Below are 18207 nucleotides of genomic sequence, written 5' to 3'. Positions count from 1 at the left end.
AATCATTAATTGAACAAATCAAATTTAACCAATTAGTCTAGAAATGGCAGTAACTGATTTGTCAAGTGGAGCCATTTGTTGAATAAAGAAACTTAAATTTAAAATGAGAAAGTATTGCAAAATAACCCAGAAAAAAATTTAATCTAAAGATTACAAATGAGAAATGATTAATGATTAATCATTAATTGATTGAGAGTGTTTTGAACTATGAAATTTGTAGAGAAGAAGTTGGGAGGGAATCAGACAAACGATTAAAACAAACAGAAACACCTTTGATTGAATAATACATTAAAAAGTAACTAATACTCTGAGTAGTTTTTGAGAAGATTACTTTATACTTTTACTTCAGTATTTTTCGATCAGGATTCATCCTGGAATAATCCTGGAAAAAGAGCTTTTGACCGACACATCAGGAGTCACATAAAAAACAAAATGATTTCCTGACTTCTTTCTAAACACAGAAATGTTCTCAGTAAAAGACTCAGACGCTGCAGGATGATGAAAAAAACTTTATTATGAAGTTTATTTGTGACACATTTACTGAATACATTTGACAGCTTGTATTATGTTATATATAATGATAACAGACAATTTTCTTTTTTTTTATTTTTTAAAAACTCGAGAAAAACTCAAAATGTACTTTCTCACTTAAAGATGTGAGCACATTCCTGCCTCTCCCATATAATTTCTGTCCTGTACATATAAAATACAAAGTACTAAAATCCTTTAACATCATTTAACATTTTAAATCACTGAAACTTTGTCAGATTATAGAAAAAAGCTGAAAACTTGGATGGATCGATTTATAAAACATTTTTACGCAAATAGAAACCTGAGCCAAAAGGAGTAAAAACATTTAACTGAAACATAGCAGGGGAAAGTTTTACAATAATCAGATATTTTATCATAAACTGTCTGGAAAAATGAGCCGAGTGTGACATGCAGCTGAACAAACAGATTAAAGACTGAGACAGAAAGTTTGTCTTTATCTGATCTGGAGAAACATTCTGGCAGTAAACTGTGACAGGGGGACATTTTGGACTTTGGCTTGGAGCTCTAAGAGTTGAAAACATCATTTTTAATATGTAGACGTTTAACACAGTGTTAAGAATTCGTTTTGTCTTTGAAAGCACCACGTTATTCTTTCCATTCTCTTGAACTGTTCGGATGTTCAGAGCTGAACATGAACCTTGAAGGCAGCAGAGTGGAACCAAACCTTTACCTCTGCTGAACAATTCTTCAACCTCCAGCCTCCAAAAAAAAAAGTCATGACATCACTTCCTGTCTGGCCTCTGTTCCATGAGCTTTTGAATCTCAGTGCAATCTGCCATTTATCGTTTCTTTCATTGTCTTTCTGAACAAATGAAGCAAGTTCCTGTGTTTTATTTTTCATATTCTGAGACAAATCAGCTCGCCTCTTCTGCTGAACCGTGAGATTTAACCTGTGAACATCTGAGGCTCATGGGAAATGTTCCGACGTGTTCGTTAAAAAACTGTAGTCCTTATCTGGGCAGATACAGCAAGTCACACAACACTGATGAGGAAGACAGGACAGGAAATGTTTGTGGGATCTCCAGAACAGAACCCTGAAACCAAAGTTCCAAGACTCTTGAACTGAACCGGTTCAAGAACCAGACCTACTTTGGTGGAAAAGAGCTTTCAGAGCCTCCAGAAAAAAATGTCAGACAACCTCCAAATGCAGCCCCAAAGCTCACCAAGTCAACGAAGTGCTGGACTAAAAGGAAAGTGACTTAAGTATTTCATGTAATTTTTGCATTTTTTCATTTAAAAAAAATTAACCGGTTAGTTGCTGGTTAATGAGACGTTTGGCACGATGCATGATTTTAGGATTATATGTGAGATTATTCATGAAGGATTAATGAAGCAACACTGGTCCAAAGTTGATATCTGACATTAACTGCAGATCGCTCCAATAGATTTTTAGTGAATAAATGTAGGTACATTAAATAGATGATTAAAATCCCACCTATCTGAGCCACACTACACATGAACATATATCGTCAGGAGTACGGGGTTAAATATGTTAACAACATGTCTGCACGTTCCTTATAAAATCGAACATGCAGTGGGATATTTGGAGGCGAAGACTTGGTTCTCTATCCCATAGACGAAGAAGCTGTAGTCCTTCCCGCTGTACGTGTAGTAAGCGTGAGTCAGAGGAACCAGCTCGATGGTCTGACGCTGCGGACAGAAACAAATCACTGAGTCATTGTTTACAGTTTTATTTAGGGAGAGAAACAAATGAAACTGAGAGATAAATGAGAAAACACACTCATCAATATTATATTACATTTCTGCTGATAAATCTGAAACCATCAAAACAAAATGTTGCCTAAACTCGTAGGAACTCAGGAACATGCAGTACATGTATCAGTTACTGTAATATGTATAATATTTATAATATAATCCATTAGTTCCTTTAGGGGTGCAGCAAAAATCACAGAGGCTTTGTCTGCCCTGAGGTTGTCGAAAATAAGATTTTTTGTATACAACATTTATACAATGTCTGTTTATAAAACAGTTAAATATTATACATTCGAAACAGGCCACACATCTGTAAGCCCTCAAGCTCAGACGGATCATCATTATTCCTGTGTTAAAGATGAGTTTTTATTAGTCCAGGATTTGTGTTCTGAATAAACAAGTCAGTAAGTTTGTTTGTACCTGCTGCAGGATGCGGCTGGTGGAACTGAAGCCGTTCAGATGTTCGTTAATCATTTTTGTAGAAGCGTCACAGATCTCGTGATCAGGGAAACCCTGGATCGGATACACCTGGAGGGACAGAGACGTGAAAACAGAGACTCTTAGCAACAAGACTGAGAGTCTACAGTCATGCTGGGTACTTTGATACTGTGGAGGTCTTGATTAAAATAAAATAAAGGTTTAGTTTTTTTACCAGAAGGCTCTCATCAACGAAGAAAGGATCTCCGGTCACCTTCTCAAACTTCTTGTCGGGGAAGTCGGGCTGACGGTCTGGAATAAATTCAGCTACGTTGTTCTTCCTTCGAACAGACACAGACACAGATGTGAAGCAGAAGGAAAACAGACTTTAAGTGGGAGTGTGTGTGTGTGTGTGTGCGTGTGTGCGTGCGTGCGTGCGTGTGTGTGTGTGTGTGTGTCTGTACCACGTCACAGTGAGCAGGATGAAGTGCAGCAGGTTTTGGCTGCCGTGACAAACAGAGCAGGTCTTAAAGCCGTGACCGTGACAGGAGATACACCTGGAGGACGGAGGGAGACAGAAATTAGGAACAGGAACAGAATTTAGCCTTTACCCATCGATTTGCCTTTGATTTTAGAACAATTAACACTGTCTGTCCAAAGAAAAGTCACACACTCTAATATTTCAGTGGACCACCTTTAGCATTGATTACAGCACACACTCTCCATGGCATCATTTCTTGTATTGATGATGGAGAGTCGGACCGCTGTGTGAAGTCTTCTCCAGAACATCCCAAAGATTCTCAGTGGGGTTCAGGTCTGGACTCTGTGGTGGACAGTCCATGTGTGAAAATGATGTCTCCTGCTCCCTGAACCTCTTTCACTATTTCACATCTTGGAATATGTCCGTGTCATCAGGGAAAGACCTGCTCAGTATATTCAGGTAGTGAACTGACCTCATAACGTTGCTGAACCTCGACTTGAGCGACTGAAGCAACCTCAGATCATAACACTGCCTCCACAGGCTTGTACTATAGGCACTAGGCATGATGGGAGCATCACTTCCTCTCTTCTCTTCTCTCCTCTCTTCTTACCCTGATGCCCCCATCACTCTGGAACAGGGTAAATCTGGACTCATCAGACCACATGACCTTTTTTCATTGATCCACAGTCCAATCTTTAAGCTTTTTTTTTTACTGATTTTCTGATCTGATTTTTCCTCCGACCACATTTCTTCCTTGAAGATGATGGTTCACCACGATCCTTCCAGGTTTTAATAACGTGTTGGACAGATCTTAACACAGTTTTAGTAGTTTCATCTCCTCAGTTGTTTTCTTTGCTTCATGCAGGACAATAATTTGACTCTTCTGAAACAGAGGAACATCTTTATGATTTGTCTTCTGACTTGGTTGTTTAAGAAATGAGAAGCTGCTCACTGCATCAGTTTGGGTTCAATAACTTGTTACCAGCTGAAACATTAATCTCTGCAGTAATTATCCAATGGAAGAATCTTAATTATGTACTTAGTTAAATCCAGGTGGTGACATTTTTTTGGACAGGCAGTGTATATGGGTACTATAACACTGACAAAAGCAGACAAATATCTAATGAGAATAGATGCCAATAAAACAAAAAATCTGCCAAAACTAAAAACTGTAAAGTCTTATTCTGGAGCAGAGCTTGTTTCTCCTCTTAAAACAAGAAAACCATGAAACAATTCACTTGATGCATTTACAGGCTGTGTGTGTTGTGTGTTGTCTGTTAAGCATCAATGAAAGTTGTACATTAATTCTTTACTCTACCAGCTCTCGTATGACGACATATGATCTCCCCTCACCTCTTCCTGCCTCTCCCGTGACAAAAAGAACAACGCGTTTGCCCGGAGGACCGCTTGTGATTCCCGTGCTGCATTCTGAACCCTTTGCCGTGGCAGGACGTACAACGTTTCTGCAAGACGGACAGGAAAGTTCAGACAGAGAGACGGGAAAGAACGCAGGCAGAGTGGACCCCACACCTCCTGCAACCTCGACCACGATGGGAGGTGCTTGTTCCTGGAACAACCATCACAGTGACAAAACGGACAACACTTCTGCAAAATGAGGTCTGAGTTGCCTTTTGTTTCTGTACTTTCATGTGCATAATTCGTATAACTGTGAGTTTATGCTAAATTACAAAATCGGTCACAAAAACCCAAACGTCTCACCTGGCCTCGACCGCCGCAGCTAATACAGCGAGTTCTTCCACAACCGCTGCACATGTGACACATCTAAAACACACAAACACACACAGAGGCACAACTCTGTGTTACTCTGATATAAAGAACTTGAAACAGTCGGCAACAATAACTGCAAATCAGAAAAACTTATTTTTTTAACATAATAAACCAGCTGTACCTTCACGAAGGACGAGTGCGGGACGCGGATCTTCTCCACTTGGTCGGTGTATCTCTGAGGTAACGACACAGGAATGTCCCACGGCGGAGGACTCATCCCGTACTGAGGACCATCGACCGGCTGTCCTGTGAGAAGAGAAAAAAAAAGAAAGGACAACATAATTAACTTTTAACTGAAGTCATCACTGATTAATCGAACTGACCAGTAGACAAGTACCGTCTGATGTGAGTAAAAGTAAACAAGTCAACCAAAAACACATTTTTTTTAACTAAGATGGTGAAGAAGGTAAACCTGCGTCATCTGCAGCAGGTTACTTATCTTTTAAAACTTCTATCATCCTTCTTCATCTATATTTTATGTGTCTCATGGTAATATAATTCTTCTGTAGCCTCTTTCTTCAGTGGATCTGACAGGTGAAATGACTTTTTGGCTGTTCTCATTTTTATCCATGTTAATCTTGTCATTCATCAAAAGGAAAAAAATCAGCGATCAGTAATCTGTTAGCTGTGAGTGAAGTTTTACCGTTGTAAGGTTCAAACTTCCAGGCACTGGTTCTGGTCTCAGTGTAGGTCTCCAGTCGATACTGCAGAAAGAAGACAATCAGAAAACATGATGGACTTTGATTGATTGATTGCTCAGCAGGTTGACTCAGAGTTATACTTCAGGGCTCCAAACTAACCTTTTCACCATCTTCCTAAAACTTAAAAGGGGCCACACTGACAAGACTGCCTGCTGGTGTGGACTTTTTTTGTTTAATCAGCCTCATGAGTCTGAATAATCAGCCTGATAAATCACCAATTAATCAGTATATAACTCTTTTGAATGTCCAGTAGGAGGAGAGTTTTAGGCCTCTGGCTTTTATCCACATGCGTGAAGAATCAAGACGCTTTTCCACAAATACGTCCCAAAATTTTTGTGTCCTCTGTTGTAAAATGGAAAGTTAGACACTGCCATGAAGCAATAACATCATTATAGATTATATTTCCTTACACAAAAAACTGAGGAGAATTCAGTTTTCATTTTAAGTAAAACAGACCCTTCAAACAAAAATGTGTTTAAATTCTGCACAAAAAGCACAAAAGCTGTTCCTCTGCTGCACACCGTCATGCAACAGTGTGTGTTCTCTCCGTTTGTGCTCCTACCCTGTACACAGTGATGGGTTTGAGCTCTTTGAAGGTCAGGTTCCTGGCAGGTTTGGAGCTGTACCTCCATTTTGATTCAACAAACTTGAGCAGGGCGTCTCGGGCCACGTCCTCTGATATTGTGGGGACCCTGGAGGAGAAAATCATTTACATCAGGCCTTCAGGAGTTTTTTAAGAACATTTCTAATTAAGATACAAGTGTGTTACCTGACATTAGGCACCAAAGTGTTCCTGTTGAGTTCAGGCTGGGGGGTGTAGGCAGGGGGAGGTGGGTATAACGGGTTATCATCCTCTGGACAACACAAACACAACAACACAGGAGATGAAGGTTGGGAGATGTTACAGAAAAATAAAAGAGAGGAGAAGAGGGAAGGAGACTGACCTCCTCCTTTGTGGCCCTGGTATCCATGTACATCATCCAGCCAGCCAGGAGGGGGAGCTGAAGGACCCTCCTCTGGTATGTTTGGATCTATTGCATCTGAAAAGATGAGACAAAAAAGACACGTAAATCAAATCCACCTGAGGATAATAGATGACTGACTGACTTGCTGCAGTTTTTTGATAAAATTTCATTTTCATATTACCCTTAACCACGGTTCAAATTACAAGGGGGAGCTAAGAGGAGCTCAGCTCCCCTGAAAAGGACATGAGCTCCCCTGAAAGCCTGTGAGATATTTGAGGGAAGCTTTAAAACATGATGGTCCTGAAATAAACAATAATAGTGGAAATATGCCAATGTTCTGCGTTTATTTTCTCATTATATCAATCCACAAACTCAAAAGGAAACAACGGTGAAGTGAAGGGACAGTCATTGAGGAGAGAGTCTGTGAGAGAGATCCACACTGCAAACCAGCTGTTTCTGCCTGCCTTTCATACTTTATGTACAGTTCTCCTCTCTTCACATTAGTTTACCTTCACAAAGATCAGATGATGGTGTGGATGTGATTCATGAAGGGGTGTGTATGAGAAGCAGAAAAATGTTCCCCTGATGATTCTGTTTTTAATTAATGTATTTGATTTTGAAACAGTAGCCATATATTCTTGTTATTTAGCCTCTGTAAGCATCATTAACTGTCTGTAGAAGGGATGTGTTAGTCAACTACACAATTAAACATTGCCTCCATCACCAGTTGGCATCAGAAATACTAGTCGGTTAAACTATTGATATAATCTTTTATCATAAAGACTTGAATGTTGACGATGGATGTCAGATTTCTTCTCTGCGACATGCTGAGGAGGTCTGGACAGTGTTTCTGTCAGTGTGACAGGAAGGGAGGATGCATTCTTTAGAAGAGGCTGTCAGGAAACTGGTTATAGCCTGAAGTAACAGACGAGGCGCTCCGGACACGAGTCAGTCGATGTCAGGACAGTAGTTTATACACCGCAAATCTTCATAACTTGTTACTGCAATGCTACGAGTGGAACATAACTCATTACCTCTGGATGTGGTGGGTAGTTTGACCTTTACGTATAAACCAGTCTGTCCACAGTTGTCCCATTATCTCTTTGCCTGCATACTACTGTTACAGATAAAGACATCAATCAACTTGTTTAAATCCGTCTAAGCCGGCGTTAAAACAACTCAAAGGGCTGCGTTAGTGGGAGTGTGTTGTTTTGCGTATCAGTGAGACTAGTTTCACACAACCAGACCAGCTCCACAGCATTCAGTGCCGGAGGCAGGTCTGACTCCACACGCTATCATTCTGCAATGGGGGGAAAAAATGCTCTAGCTTGTGTGCAATTTTTTCAACTAATCACAATTTTCTCGAGCGTTGCTCCACACAGGATGCAGCGACACTGCTGCTGCAAAGAGTGTAACTTGTTTTGGTGGAACATTTGCACATGGGAAGGTGAGCCCTGACATTAAAACAGCTAAATCCCTGCAAAAGAAAACATAACATGTGCTAGCTTGTTTATGTTTGCACTGTTAGCAGCACAGGTGCTAATTTGCCATTTTCAGTGTGTAGGTTGCAGCTCAGAGGTTCTTGTTTCCTGCAGCAAAGTGGGACTTTGAAATAGTAGATAACGGATATGGCGTATGCTGACCAAAACAGCTTATACTCACTGTGTACGTCCAGTGAGTCAGACTACGGTGAAGCAGAGAGTTCAGGAAAACTCGACGTTTGCCTGTTCCCACATGTTTTTCCTCATACATCTCAACCATCCTGAAAGTCTTCTGACCTTCCCCACAATTTACTTTAAATGGTCTGAAACACACCCTCAGTTACCTGGTTTGTATACAAAGGACCAGCATTTAGGAGAAACTGCAGCAGCAGAGAAACAATTTAAGACGAAGAAGCGCAACTAAGATCTGAGCTTTTTTTTTAAGTGATCTGATTTCAAGTGTGAAGCCAAGAAGCACACGACGCTGTGCAAGCTGCAGGAGGAGGAGAGGGGGCCGCGGCATCGTGTATCGGGTTCAACAGTGGGTGCATCAGGTCTGACGTGCTCAGGTTGTAAGAGGATTCACTCCTCACCGCTAAACCGTATAACACAGCACACACTGTTATATTTTACTGGCCGGTACAGTAATCTAACACCTGTGACAATATATTTTAATGGTTTACATTTCATGAAACAGAAATGGCCCTCATTCATTAATTAATTAAAGTAATTCATCACATATAACCCTTCAGCTCCAGCTCAGTTCAGCACACACAACTCCAAGTGGACAGCATTTATCATTTAAAGCTGCCCATCATCATGGACCAGAAAATCAGTACAGTTTCTGAATACACATTCTCACATTAATTAAGCATTTGTAATATCCTCGAGCAAAGCCAAAGCAGCCACTGTATGATTTGGCACATCTTTTACCCACAGCTACAGCCTGTATATAGTGGCATTTTAACAACTTGTTAATTGATTACAATTGACAGTTTGTGAGAAACACATTTGTGAATTTGAAGGCTTCTCAGATACTATGAGACAGGATTGTAAAACCCTGGAATGTTATCATGATGACATCTATCATGAGGTAAACTGTCCAAACTACTTAATCCAGTGAGAACGTGTGGTTGCACTGTTTGATTGGACAACACAGTGCCTTGTTTGACTCATGTTGAAATTCTTAAACCAGGCTTGTTGCCCCGATTTCCTGAGGGAGTTATCAGCTGAGAGAGAAGTTTTAATTCATCTCTTATTTTCTCCGTGTGAACTGCTCTTAATGTGTCCGGTCAGTTGATTCACAGCAGAAACTTCATGCACACATGTTGCAGAGATTTCTGTGGGTATTTTGCAAGAGTCTGATGCTGTTTGCAAATTACCAGTCCAGGAAACTCTAGCAGTGAGAATCTCTTGGCAACTCATGATACTTTTCCGACTCAGAGGGATACGATGAGATTCCAAAACAATTACTGACACATTTTCATGCAACAAATTTTTTTATTTTCAGACATGATTTATTTTTTCTCAGTGTGTTTCTACCTGTTACTTTGAAAACTTATTTGTATTTATAGTGATCCATAACAAATTTGCTTTCAAGCCAGGGGAGCACCGGTTGGATTGTTTCCATCTGCGGTTGCTCACACTGTGCCATCCTCACCAGAACTCAAGAAGTAGATTAGTTTAGGACATAAACACGAAGCACGTGTACAGTTGGTTCAGCCATGAGGAACAAACAACCCTTTCTTACAAAGAAAGAAGGAAAATTTCCAGTTATTAGCAATCTTTTCTTCATTGATTCCTGGTGTTTCAAGAGAGAAATGTGATGCATCTAAGAACTGACTTTTTCCCCACCACTACACTAAACTGACACAGTCGAGGAAACAACCTGTTCAGGCCAACAAAAGATAGAGCTGACTGTCTCAACGGCTCTGAAACAAGGTTGTATGGTATGCAGCGTTGCCAGGTCTGTGCGTGGGCGTGCATGTGACGTGTCCTGTGTGTGCTGATCTGCAGCAAGTTGGCAAAATAGCTCTACCCAACGAGTGGACAAAAGCACATCAAAAGTAGTCCAGTTCTGTGGGAAACACACAGAGCTGGTGCAGAAGACAAATAACAGAAAACTACATTAATTTTCATCTTATCCACAGCCTGACAGTACCACAGTAGAGCCCACCCCACCTATTGTCCATGCAAGTTATGTAGGACAAACTGCAATAACTACACTGTAAATACCATTTCCATCCACACCCTGCGTGTGTGTTCATCTTTGTTTTTTTAAGGCTCCTACCCAAATAAATCCATATGCCTTCTGTAAATACAGCACGCCTTAGAAAGATTAACAAAAGAGCAGATCCCCGATGTTTGTCTTCAGTTTATAACATATTACTGCAGTCATGAGTCGCCTCAGACTTCTGTCCCTGTCTTCAGACACCTCTCACCCTGATTGGGCGAGTGAGTTGCTAGTTTTAGTAGTCAAATGTTTTATTTAAGTATCTAAAAAGTGACTCTGGTGCTGCCTAAAATGCTGGTATCTGTATTGGCGAATATGCGTGACTATGCACTGATCTAAAGATTTTTTGGGGGGCTTTTTGCCTTTATTTTGTTAGAGCTGAAGATATGACAGGAAAGGGGGTAGAGAGAGAGAGAGGACGACACGCAGCAAATGGGTTGCAGGTTGGAAGCGAACCAGCAGCCGCTGCAGAGGACTGACAGCCTCTGAGCTATATACTGATCTGATAATTTATTAATCCCAGTATGGATCCTGCTACATCCCAGCAGTGCCACATCACACACAATTTTTTTTCCCAGGATGGTGAAGTCACACTCCGTGGCATCAATTCTCTGTATTTATTCAAGTTTCACAAAGAGTTTAAGTTGGGCCATAAAAAAAACATAAAACCGATATGTAAAGGAAGGAAAACAATATATCGTAACATTTCTAATTCCTGAACACTGCCTTTAGTAAACTGCCCTTAATCCTACCCACTTGCCCTGGGTGTGTGTGTGCATGTCTGTGCATGTGTGTGTGTTTGTTTGCATTTGAGTCCTGCCTCTGTTGCCTGAATTCCCTTATCGTACTAACTGCTGCATACTGATTAAACAAACGCACTGATAACTAAATGATTGATTGATTGTTAGAGACCGTGTAATGATTTATTTAAAACACCGCATAATACCTCAGGTGGCGGTTATTTTGTTTAAAATCAGACACAGGATATCTAGGAATATATTTGAATCAAACACAAAAGGTCATTCTTGATGTTAGAATTGTTCAAATTTAAGATGGAGGCTGTGTGATACGATTGTGAGCTCCGGAAAAAGTGAAGACTGAGTTTGAATTGCTTTCATCAAACTGCATTATAACAGCCACTCAGCTTCCATGTAAAAACATTCGTCTCCACGACAACTGAGCAAACTCCACACGCTGATGAAGACCATCTGACAGAGCTGAAAGCGCCAGAAAAATCAAGTAAAAATTTAACCTTGAGATGAGATTGATTTGTCAAACTCTTTGAGGCTCAAACTACAAACAAACTTTTTTTAATTCTCATGATCAAAAGTTTCCATAAAATCCACCTGGTTCTGATGTAACATAAACTATAACCTAAACAAACACCAGGTCACGAGTCCTGCAGATGGACCTCAGACACACCGAGCTTGTTATTAGCTGTCAGTGGATATAATAAACAGGAGGCTGGATTTGTCCCACATTGTAAATTCTTTCTGTTGTTGTGCAAAAAGCCGCAACTGTTAATGTGTAACTTTCCACTGATATAATGAACAGATCCTAAAACAATTTCCCCTGTCAGTTGAATTCAACTGTGTGTGAATACTGTGAAAACAGCTGACAGTAAGAATTACAGTAAATTAAAATACATTACATGCCTTCATTATACAACTTTGATATGATAGAATTCTTATTTATTCTACTGACAGGAGATCTGCGGTTATCAGATCTGTATATTCATGATAACAGACGCTGTTCGCACACTATATCATTATTTGTTTGACTTTGTGATAGCATGGGGTTGTGTGTACTTCCCTTACTCCCTTTTCACTGTCAAGGCTTTCTGCAATTACATACAAGCTTTTATTTTGTTATTTGAGGTGTTGCTTTAGTTTTTCTGTATTTTTAAGGCACAAGGCAAGGTTCTGTTGAAGCCTCGTATCTGCATTCTAGCCCATTTCTTAACACTTAAATTGTCATATTGAAAAATTACTATGAACCAGAATAATATTGGTATTGCTCATGAATTCATCTGTATCATTTATTATTTTTTTAAATAATTTCGGGCAGCTTTTGAGCGACTCTTGGGCCGGAAAACACCAAAACAATCTGGTAACACCGGCTTAGACTTCTCTAACTGTAGCTGGGCAGCGGCATCAGCAAAATAATCTCACAAAATACCAAGGAATATGCTTTTACACAACAATGTAATGTAATATTACATAAATGGACACAATAGCACCCTGATTGAGACACTTCCGAGGCACCGTGCAGCTTTTTGAGAGTGTGCGTCACAATTTTTCCCAACACAAATACTTTCAACCCAACAACGGCTACTCCTCTGAGTGTTTTTCATTAGCCGTGTTTTCTTCAAGCTCCCACAGATAAAAATAAACCAGAGTCGGCGTGCTTGTTACACACACTGTACACAATACCTCTGGCTGAGGGATAAAAATACCAGCGAGAAGGTGTTTCCCCCGAAAAGATCTGGGCTGAGATGGACGGAGTGGGAGAACAGCGTGAGACAGAGACTCATTAACAGAGAGAGAAAAATAAAAGACAGGGAGGGAGGGGGAGAAGAATGTGAGTGAAAAAAAGAGGAGAACAAAGTCGTCCTGATTACTGAGGCTTCGACTGGACAATGTATCAGAAATACTCTGCAGAACTGCTGCACGACTTGTGATCTTTTCTTGCTCTGTACAGAACTGAGAATCTTGTTTATCAGTGACCAGACAGTGGCAGTGGTGGGAAAAATGATTCTTCAGTGCATCAGGATTGTGAATCGATGCAGAAAAGTCAATAATTGGAAATTTAAAATGGAATTCTCCACATTATGATCACCTGTAACAATTTTGTAAAGCCAGGATGAACTTTCCCTGCGTCTGAACTAACGGACCAACTGATACGTAACAGACATAAACACGTCTGTCCTCTTTATGTTCTAAGCTAGGCTACGTCTTGAGTTTAGCTAGTCTGACTCACTGGATGCACCCTGTGGGTATAAGGCTGCCACTGGTCGCTTGCTTCAGGCAGCATGGTGGTGTCCCCTAGCTGTGTTGTGTGGACACAAGAATAACCTCTGAGCTGCAACCTACACACTGAAAATAGCAAATTAGCGCCTGTAACGCTAACAGCTGTAAGCTTTTCTTTTGCAGTGACGTAGTCATTTTCCGTTCTAAGCGAGCCTACTTCTCGCCTTCTAACATGCAAATATTCCACCAAAACAAGTTCTCACTATTTTGCAGCAGCAAAAAGCAGCACTGGATCCTGGACTTAGTTCCACCTAAGACAATCGTGAACAAGGCCGACAGTTTTTTCTAATATAGGAAAATGCGTATACATGAAACCAGACCTTCTCCAGCGCTGAGCGCTGTGGAGATATCTGGCCATGTGAGACTTTTACTAATGATGGCTGAGCCTGAGCAACTGCACATTGACAAAATCTGACTGGCATTTCTATTAAGTTAAAGAGAAAACAGACCTGGACAAAAGCCACATGGACATTTTGATGCATTGTAGTCGCAGTGAAACTGATGCATCACACAAAACTTTGCTACGTTTCTCTTTTAAAGTGTAATGTTTTTGGCTTTATTACTGGGCATTGGAAAAGGAAGAGTGGGGTTTGGATTAAAGAGCAGTTATCTGACGTGTTGCTTTAGTTTTTCTGTTTTTTAAGGCACAAGGCAAGGTTCTGTTGAAGCCTCGTATTTGCATGCTAGTCCATTTGTTAACCCTTAAATTGTCATATTGATAATGATTAATTGCTAGGCATTGGAAAAGGAAGCACTGGGTTTGGATTAAAGAGCAGCTCTCTTAGAGATGATCAACTATCAAGTCAGCGTTTTTCAAACATGCGGTCAGATCAGCTGGACGCACCGCCGTGGAACCCCAGGAGGAGAGCAGAGACACGAGCCGGGGAACTTAAAGTTGGTCCATCATGTCCAGTCCTCCTGGATAATGGTGGGTTCCAGATAAAACCCTTGGAATATAAAAAGGTTCTCTGTAGGACTTCCTGGGCGGGTTCTGGTTAGCACCTTTAGAGGGTGGAATGGTTCTGGACAGATGCCCCAGAGAGAGTTCTGGGTGGAACCATTACACCATAGAAGGGTTCTCTGTTGAACATCTCATAGGGGGTTCCGGGTAAAACCTTTCACAGATGTATAGTTAGTTAGCACTTTTATTTCTAAGAGTGTGGAATCAAGAAAACTTCAACCTTTCATTAAAAATAAATAAATAAATAAATAAAAATACTCAACCTGATTGATCAAAACAGTTGCTGTCAATTCAGTAAATGACAGCCAGTAAATTAATCCTCACAGGTCTACAATAAATGAATAAATAAATGCAAAATATAACAAGCATTTAAAGGAAAAATAATCGTTAGAAAAGACTGGAAACTGCATTGTCCACAGAAACGAGTCATCCTTATCATCTGGTAAATGTAAACCCTTCACATAATTAATGAAAGGCCTCTGTATATAATCAAATATGTGCTGTTTATCCTTTAATATGTAAGATATCCTCTAACAGCAGGCTCCATACCATCTGTCCTGAACAATGCTTCATCTGAGAAACTTTTCCAGAACTGTGCAACACATTTTCTGTCATATAGCAAGCTGAGGTCTATAACTGCACTTTCATTTTCACTATAATTATATTTCTTTAGATATAAGCCCAGTAATGGTCCAGTAAAAATGATTGTGCTTTTTATAATCCAAACAGAATAAGGTGTGTGTGATGGAGGAGGATAACACAGATGTTCAAGGTTACAACTGGTACAAAAACACCCTCCAAGTTATGTAAAATACCTCATATCAAGATCAAAATGAATATATAATTATTTCTACATTTTATGATGCAACTGAATTGAATAACTCAATGAAACAATAAAGTTTTTATCTAAACCAAAGTTAGACCACTGCAAAAAACACAACCAACCCAGAGCTCAATAAACACGATAAAAGACACCAAATAAATGTTATAATAAAACGAAGTCAATGTCACTGCTTACATGACACCATAAGAACCATAATAAACTAATAAGAGCACTGTCTTACTGTGGTGTTTCCCAGTTAAACCAGTAACCCGCGGTGACTCTACAGTCCGCTAGTCTCTGTTACTACAGGTTTACTACACATGAGAAACCAGCTACAAACTCCAGTTAACAGACTCGAACTGGTCTAAATATAACACCAGTTAAACCAGGACAAACAAGATGAGTTTTCAAACTAGATTTAACCCGTTAAAGTCCCGTTAGACCCCTGAGCACAGAGTGTCCAGAGGGGCTCTAAAAACTTCTGAACACAGAAACTCAGCAGCAGATTTAAACTCCGGACTCGATTTAAAACTATTTTTAACAGTTTATATTTTATTAAACTCGCTCTTTACTCACCGAGATCTTCGTCTTTTTCGTCCATTTCTCCGCTCTGCTTCAAACGTGAATGAAGTTCCGCAACGTAAAGATGCAGATAGATGTTCACGTCACTGTGTCCACGAGATTCGGCTACAACTTCCTGTTATGGTTTTCAAAATAAAAGTCTAAAGGCTCTATAAACATATGGAGGCCCATTTTTTTTCCCAAGTTAAATTGATGAGATAACAAATCAAAGAAATAAAACGTCAAAAATAATGAGTTAAAAAGTCGAAATTATGGGATAGAAAATCGAAAATATGAGATAAAAATTCAAAGAAATAAAACATTGAAATTATGAGAAAAAAAAAACGACTTTTTAATTTTATCATTTTAACTTACCGTGGAGATATATTTTGGTTCAGAGGCAGAAATAGGCTTCCATACACATATGGAATTTGAAATGCCCTTAATAAAGTTGAAAGACCATTTCAAGAACTTTATTCTCAACATTTCAACTATTCTACAAATGCACATTAAGAAAAAAAAAAAAAAAATTGTGCCCCATGACTCTTCCATACATGTGCCCATATAAACATCGACAGGTTTGAAAGGGTTACTTTAAAAATGTTTTTCAATACAGTTATTAATTACCTATTACAAAATGTACTCAGTAAATAAATCAATTTCTGTTACTTTTGGATTACCTCAATACTAAATATGATCAAATTGTTCAGCCTGATATATTTGGCTCACTTTATTTTCAGTTATTTATTAATGTTGTCCAACTATGTTTCCTTTGTTATGCGCAAATGCATATTTAGATTATGTAAGTATGAACATTTAAATGTTCTTTATTGAGTATTATTATTCTCACATTATTCACACTTCACATTCAAACTTAAAGTAAATTGATATAAAAAATATTCTGGGGCTCGTGTTTTAAGACGAAAATGTGAGTGTCATTAATCAAATAAAATACATAAATATATTTTTTCATACTGAATTTCATTTAAGTAAATCTGTCCTCTTAGATTTCTCCTCCAGTTTTACTTTGAAGGGACCATGTGTAGACTTCCTGTCCTGTCTGGTCTGTTTGTGTGTGACATGATGCAGCTGCTGGCTGCGCCGCGCCCACACTGTTTACATTCAGACCCCTGACACATACACATTGATATGTTCACGTCCCTCAGGAGAAAGGAACACTTTTAGAACCTGCAGCTGTCTCGTCTGATTGAATTAGCTGCGGTTTAAATTAGCATTTGGTCTGAGGGGAGTGTTTGAAGGTGTGTTTATCAGTGGTGTGGACTGTTGGTCTGAAATACATGAATAATTTTATACATATATATATATATTCATAGGACTAGATATTTTTTTCCTATAATTCAGTCAAGTAAGTCAGCTGTTTTTATTATGACAAGCTGTTTAATTTGAATGCCTGTATTCTGCTTGTATCTATGCCTGGCTGTTTAAGTTAATGGAATTTTAGGACACAAATATAAACAAGTTTTATTGGCATGTTAAAATGAAAAGTCTTCAAATGTGGCCATTTGCTTTATAAGTACGATATGAAATAAATAGCCAAATACTAAAAAGCATAATTTCTTATCTATAATGATAATAACCATAATAACATTAAACTTATTAGCAATTTTCATACAAAACATGTAGCTCCAAGCCATTCTTTCCATTTTTTCCTTGTTTTTACAAATTATATTCCGTGTTTTAACAGAATGTAGGTGAAAGATGGGGTGAAAAACTGAAATTGTAACCAAATTGATAATGCTCATTTACTATGGCATCCATATCTTCCAAATTTAAATAAATAAATAAAATTAATTAACCAGTTAATTTTTGAACTTTTTTTGTTGTTGTTTTGCTTCCGAATTTGTATTTGTGAATATAAATTTTGGTCAAACACATGCAGGCGGCAAAACAGCTTTGGTAGCTAGTGAAAAGATTTTAGTTAGATTTTAGCCCCGCCCACATATGACCCTGCCCCATTCTCCAGCTATTGGAGTCTTTGAAGTCCCCTTCAAAGACTACAAAATATTCGGAATATGTAAAGGGGCGGATCAAAAGGCGGGGTCAGCGCGGTAACGCCTCAGCTGGAGAAGTGGCTCGGGAGCTGTAACGCACGTGTCTGTCCACTGGGTGGCGCCAAAGTACCATCTTAATGTTTTTAATGCTGCTGTGGTGTTTTTTCAACCTTTCACTCAATATCTTCAAGGAACAAACAGTTTCATTTTCTACACGTTTAACAATAAATGCAAGCAATATCAATAAAAACACTAAAACAAAATAAACAAATCCAATTATAATATTAAATTAATACAAAATAATTATAATAATCAGAAGTAAATTTAATAAATTAACTCCAAAGGAGGATTTAAATACAAGTCTCGTGGCACTTCTTTTCTTCATATTTTAAAAGACTGAGATACAGTTTAAATGCAAGAAGCTGCTTGAAACATATTATTAAAAATATACCTATTAATCAAAATATTATTACATACAAATTCACATGCT

At 39.0% G+C, this 18207-nt stretch overlaps 1 protein-coding gene across 1 annotated transcript; it reads right to left on the bottom strand.

The window, feature by feature from the left end:
* Positions 1-625: 625 nt before the first annotated feature.
* ssuh2.1 (ssu-2 homolog, tandem duplicate 1) lies at positions 626-15826 on the bottom strand. Its single transcript, XM_084741663.1, has 12 exons — positions 15721-15826; positions 6597-6692; positions 6422-6506; positions 6215-6344; positions 5595-5655; positions 5073-5197; positions 4883-4945; positions 4517-4626; positions 3147-3239; positions 2918-3023; positions 2686-2793; positions 626-2202 (listed from the first exon to the last, which is right to left on the bottom strand). The coding sequence occupies exons 1-12, from the start codon at positions 15743-15745 to the stop codon at positions 2068-2070; spliced, it is 1137 nt and encodes a 378-aa protein (XP_084597789.1). The 5' UTR covers positions 15746-15826; the 3' UTR covers positions 626-2067.
* Positions 15827-18207: the final 2381 nt, after the last annotated feature.

Source organism: Lutjanus erythropterus, chromosome 2 (genome assembly GCF_056507025.1).
Source record: "Lutjanus erythropterus isolate fLutEry1 chromosome 2, fLutEry1.hap2, whole genome shotgun sequence".
NCBI classification, from domain to species: Eukaryota; Metazoa; Chordata; class Actinopteri; order Lutjaniformes; family Lutjanidae; genus Lutjanus; species Lutjanus erythropterus.
The sequence above is the reverse complement of the archived record's forward strand: the minus strand, read 5'-3'. Positions and strand labels throughout refer to the sequence as shown.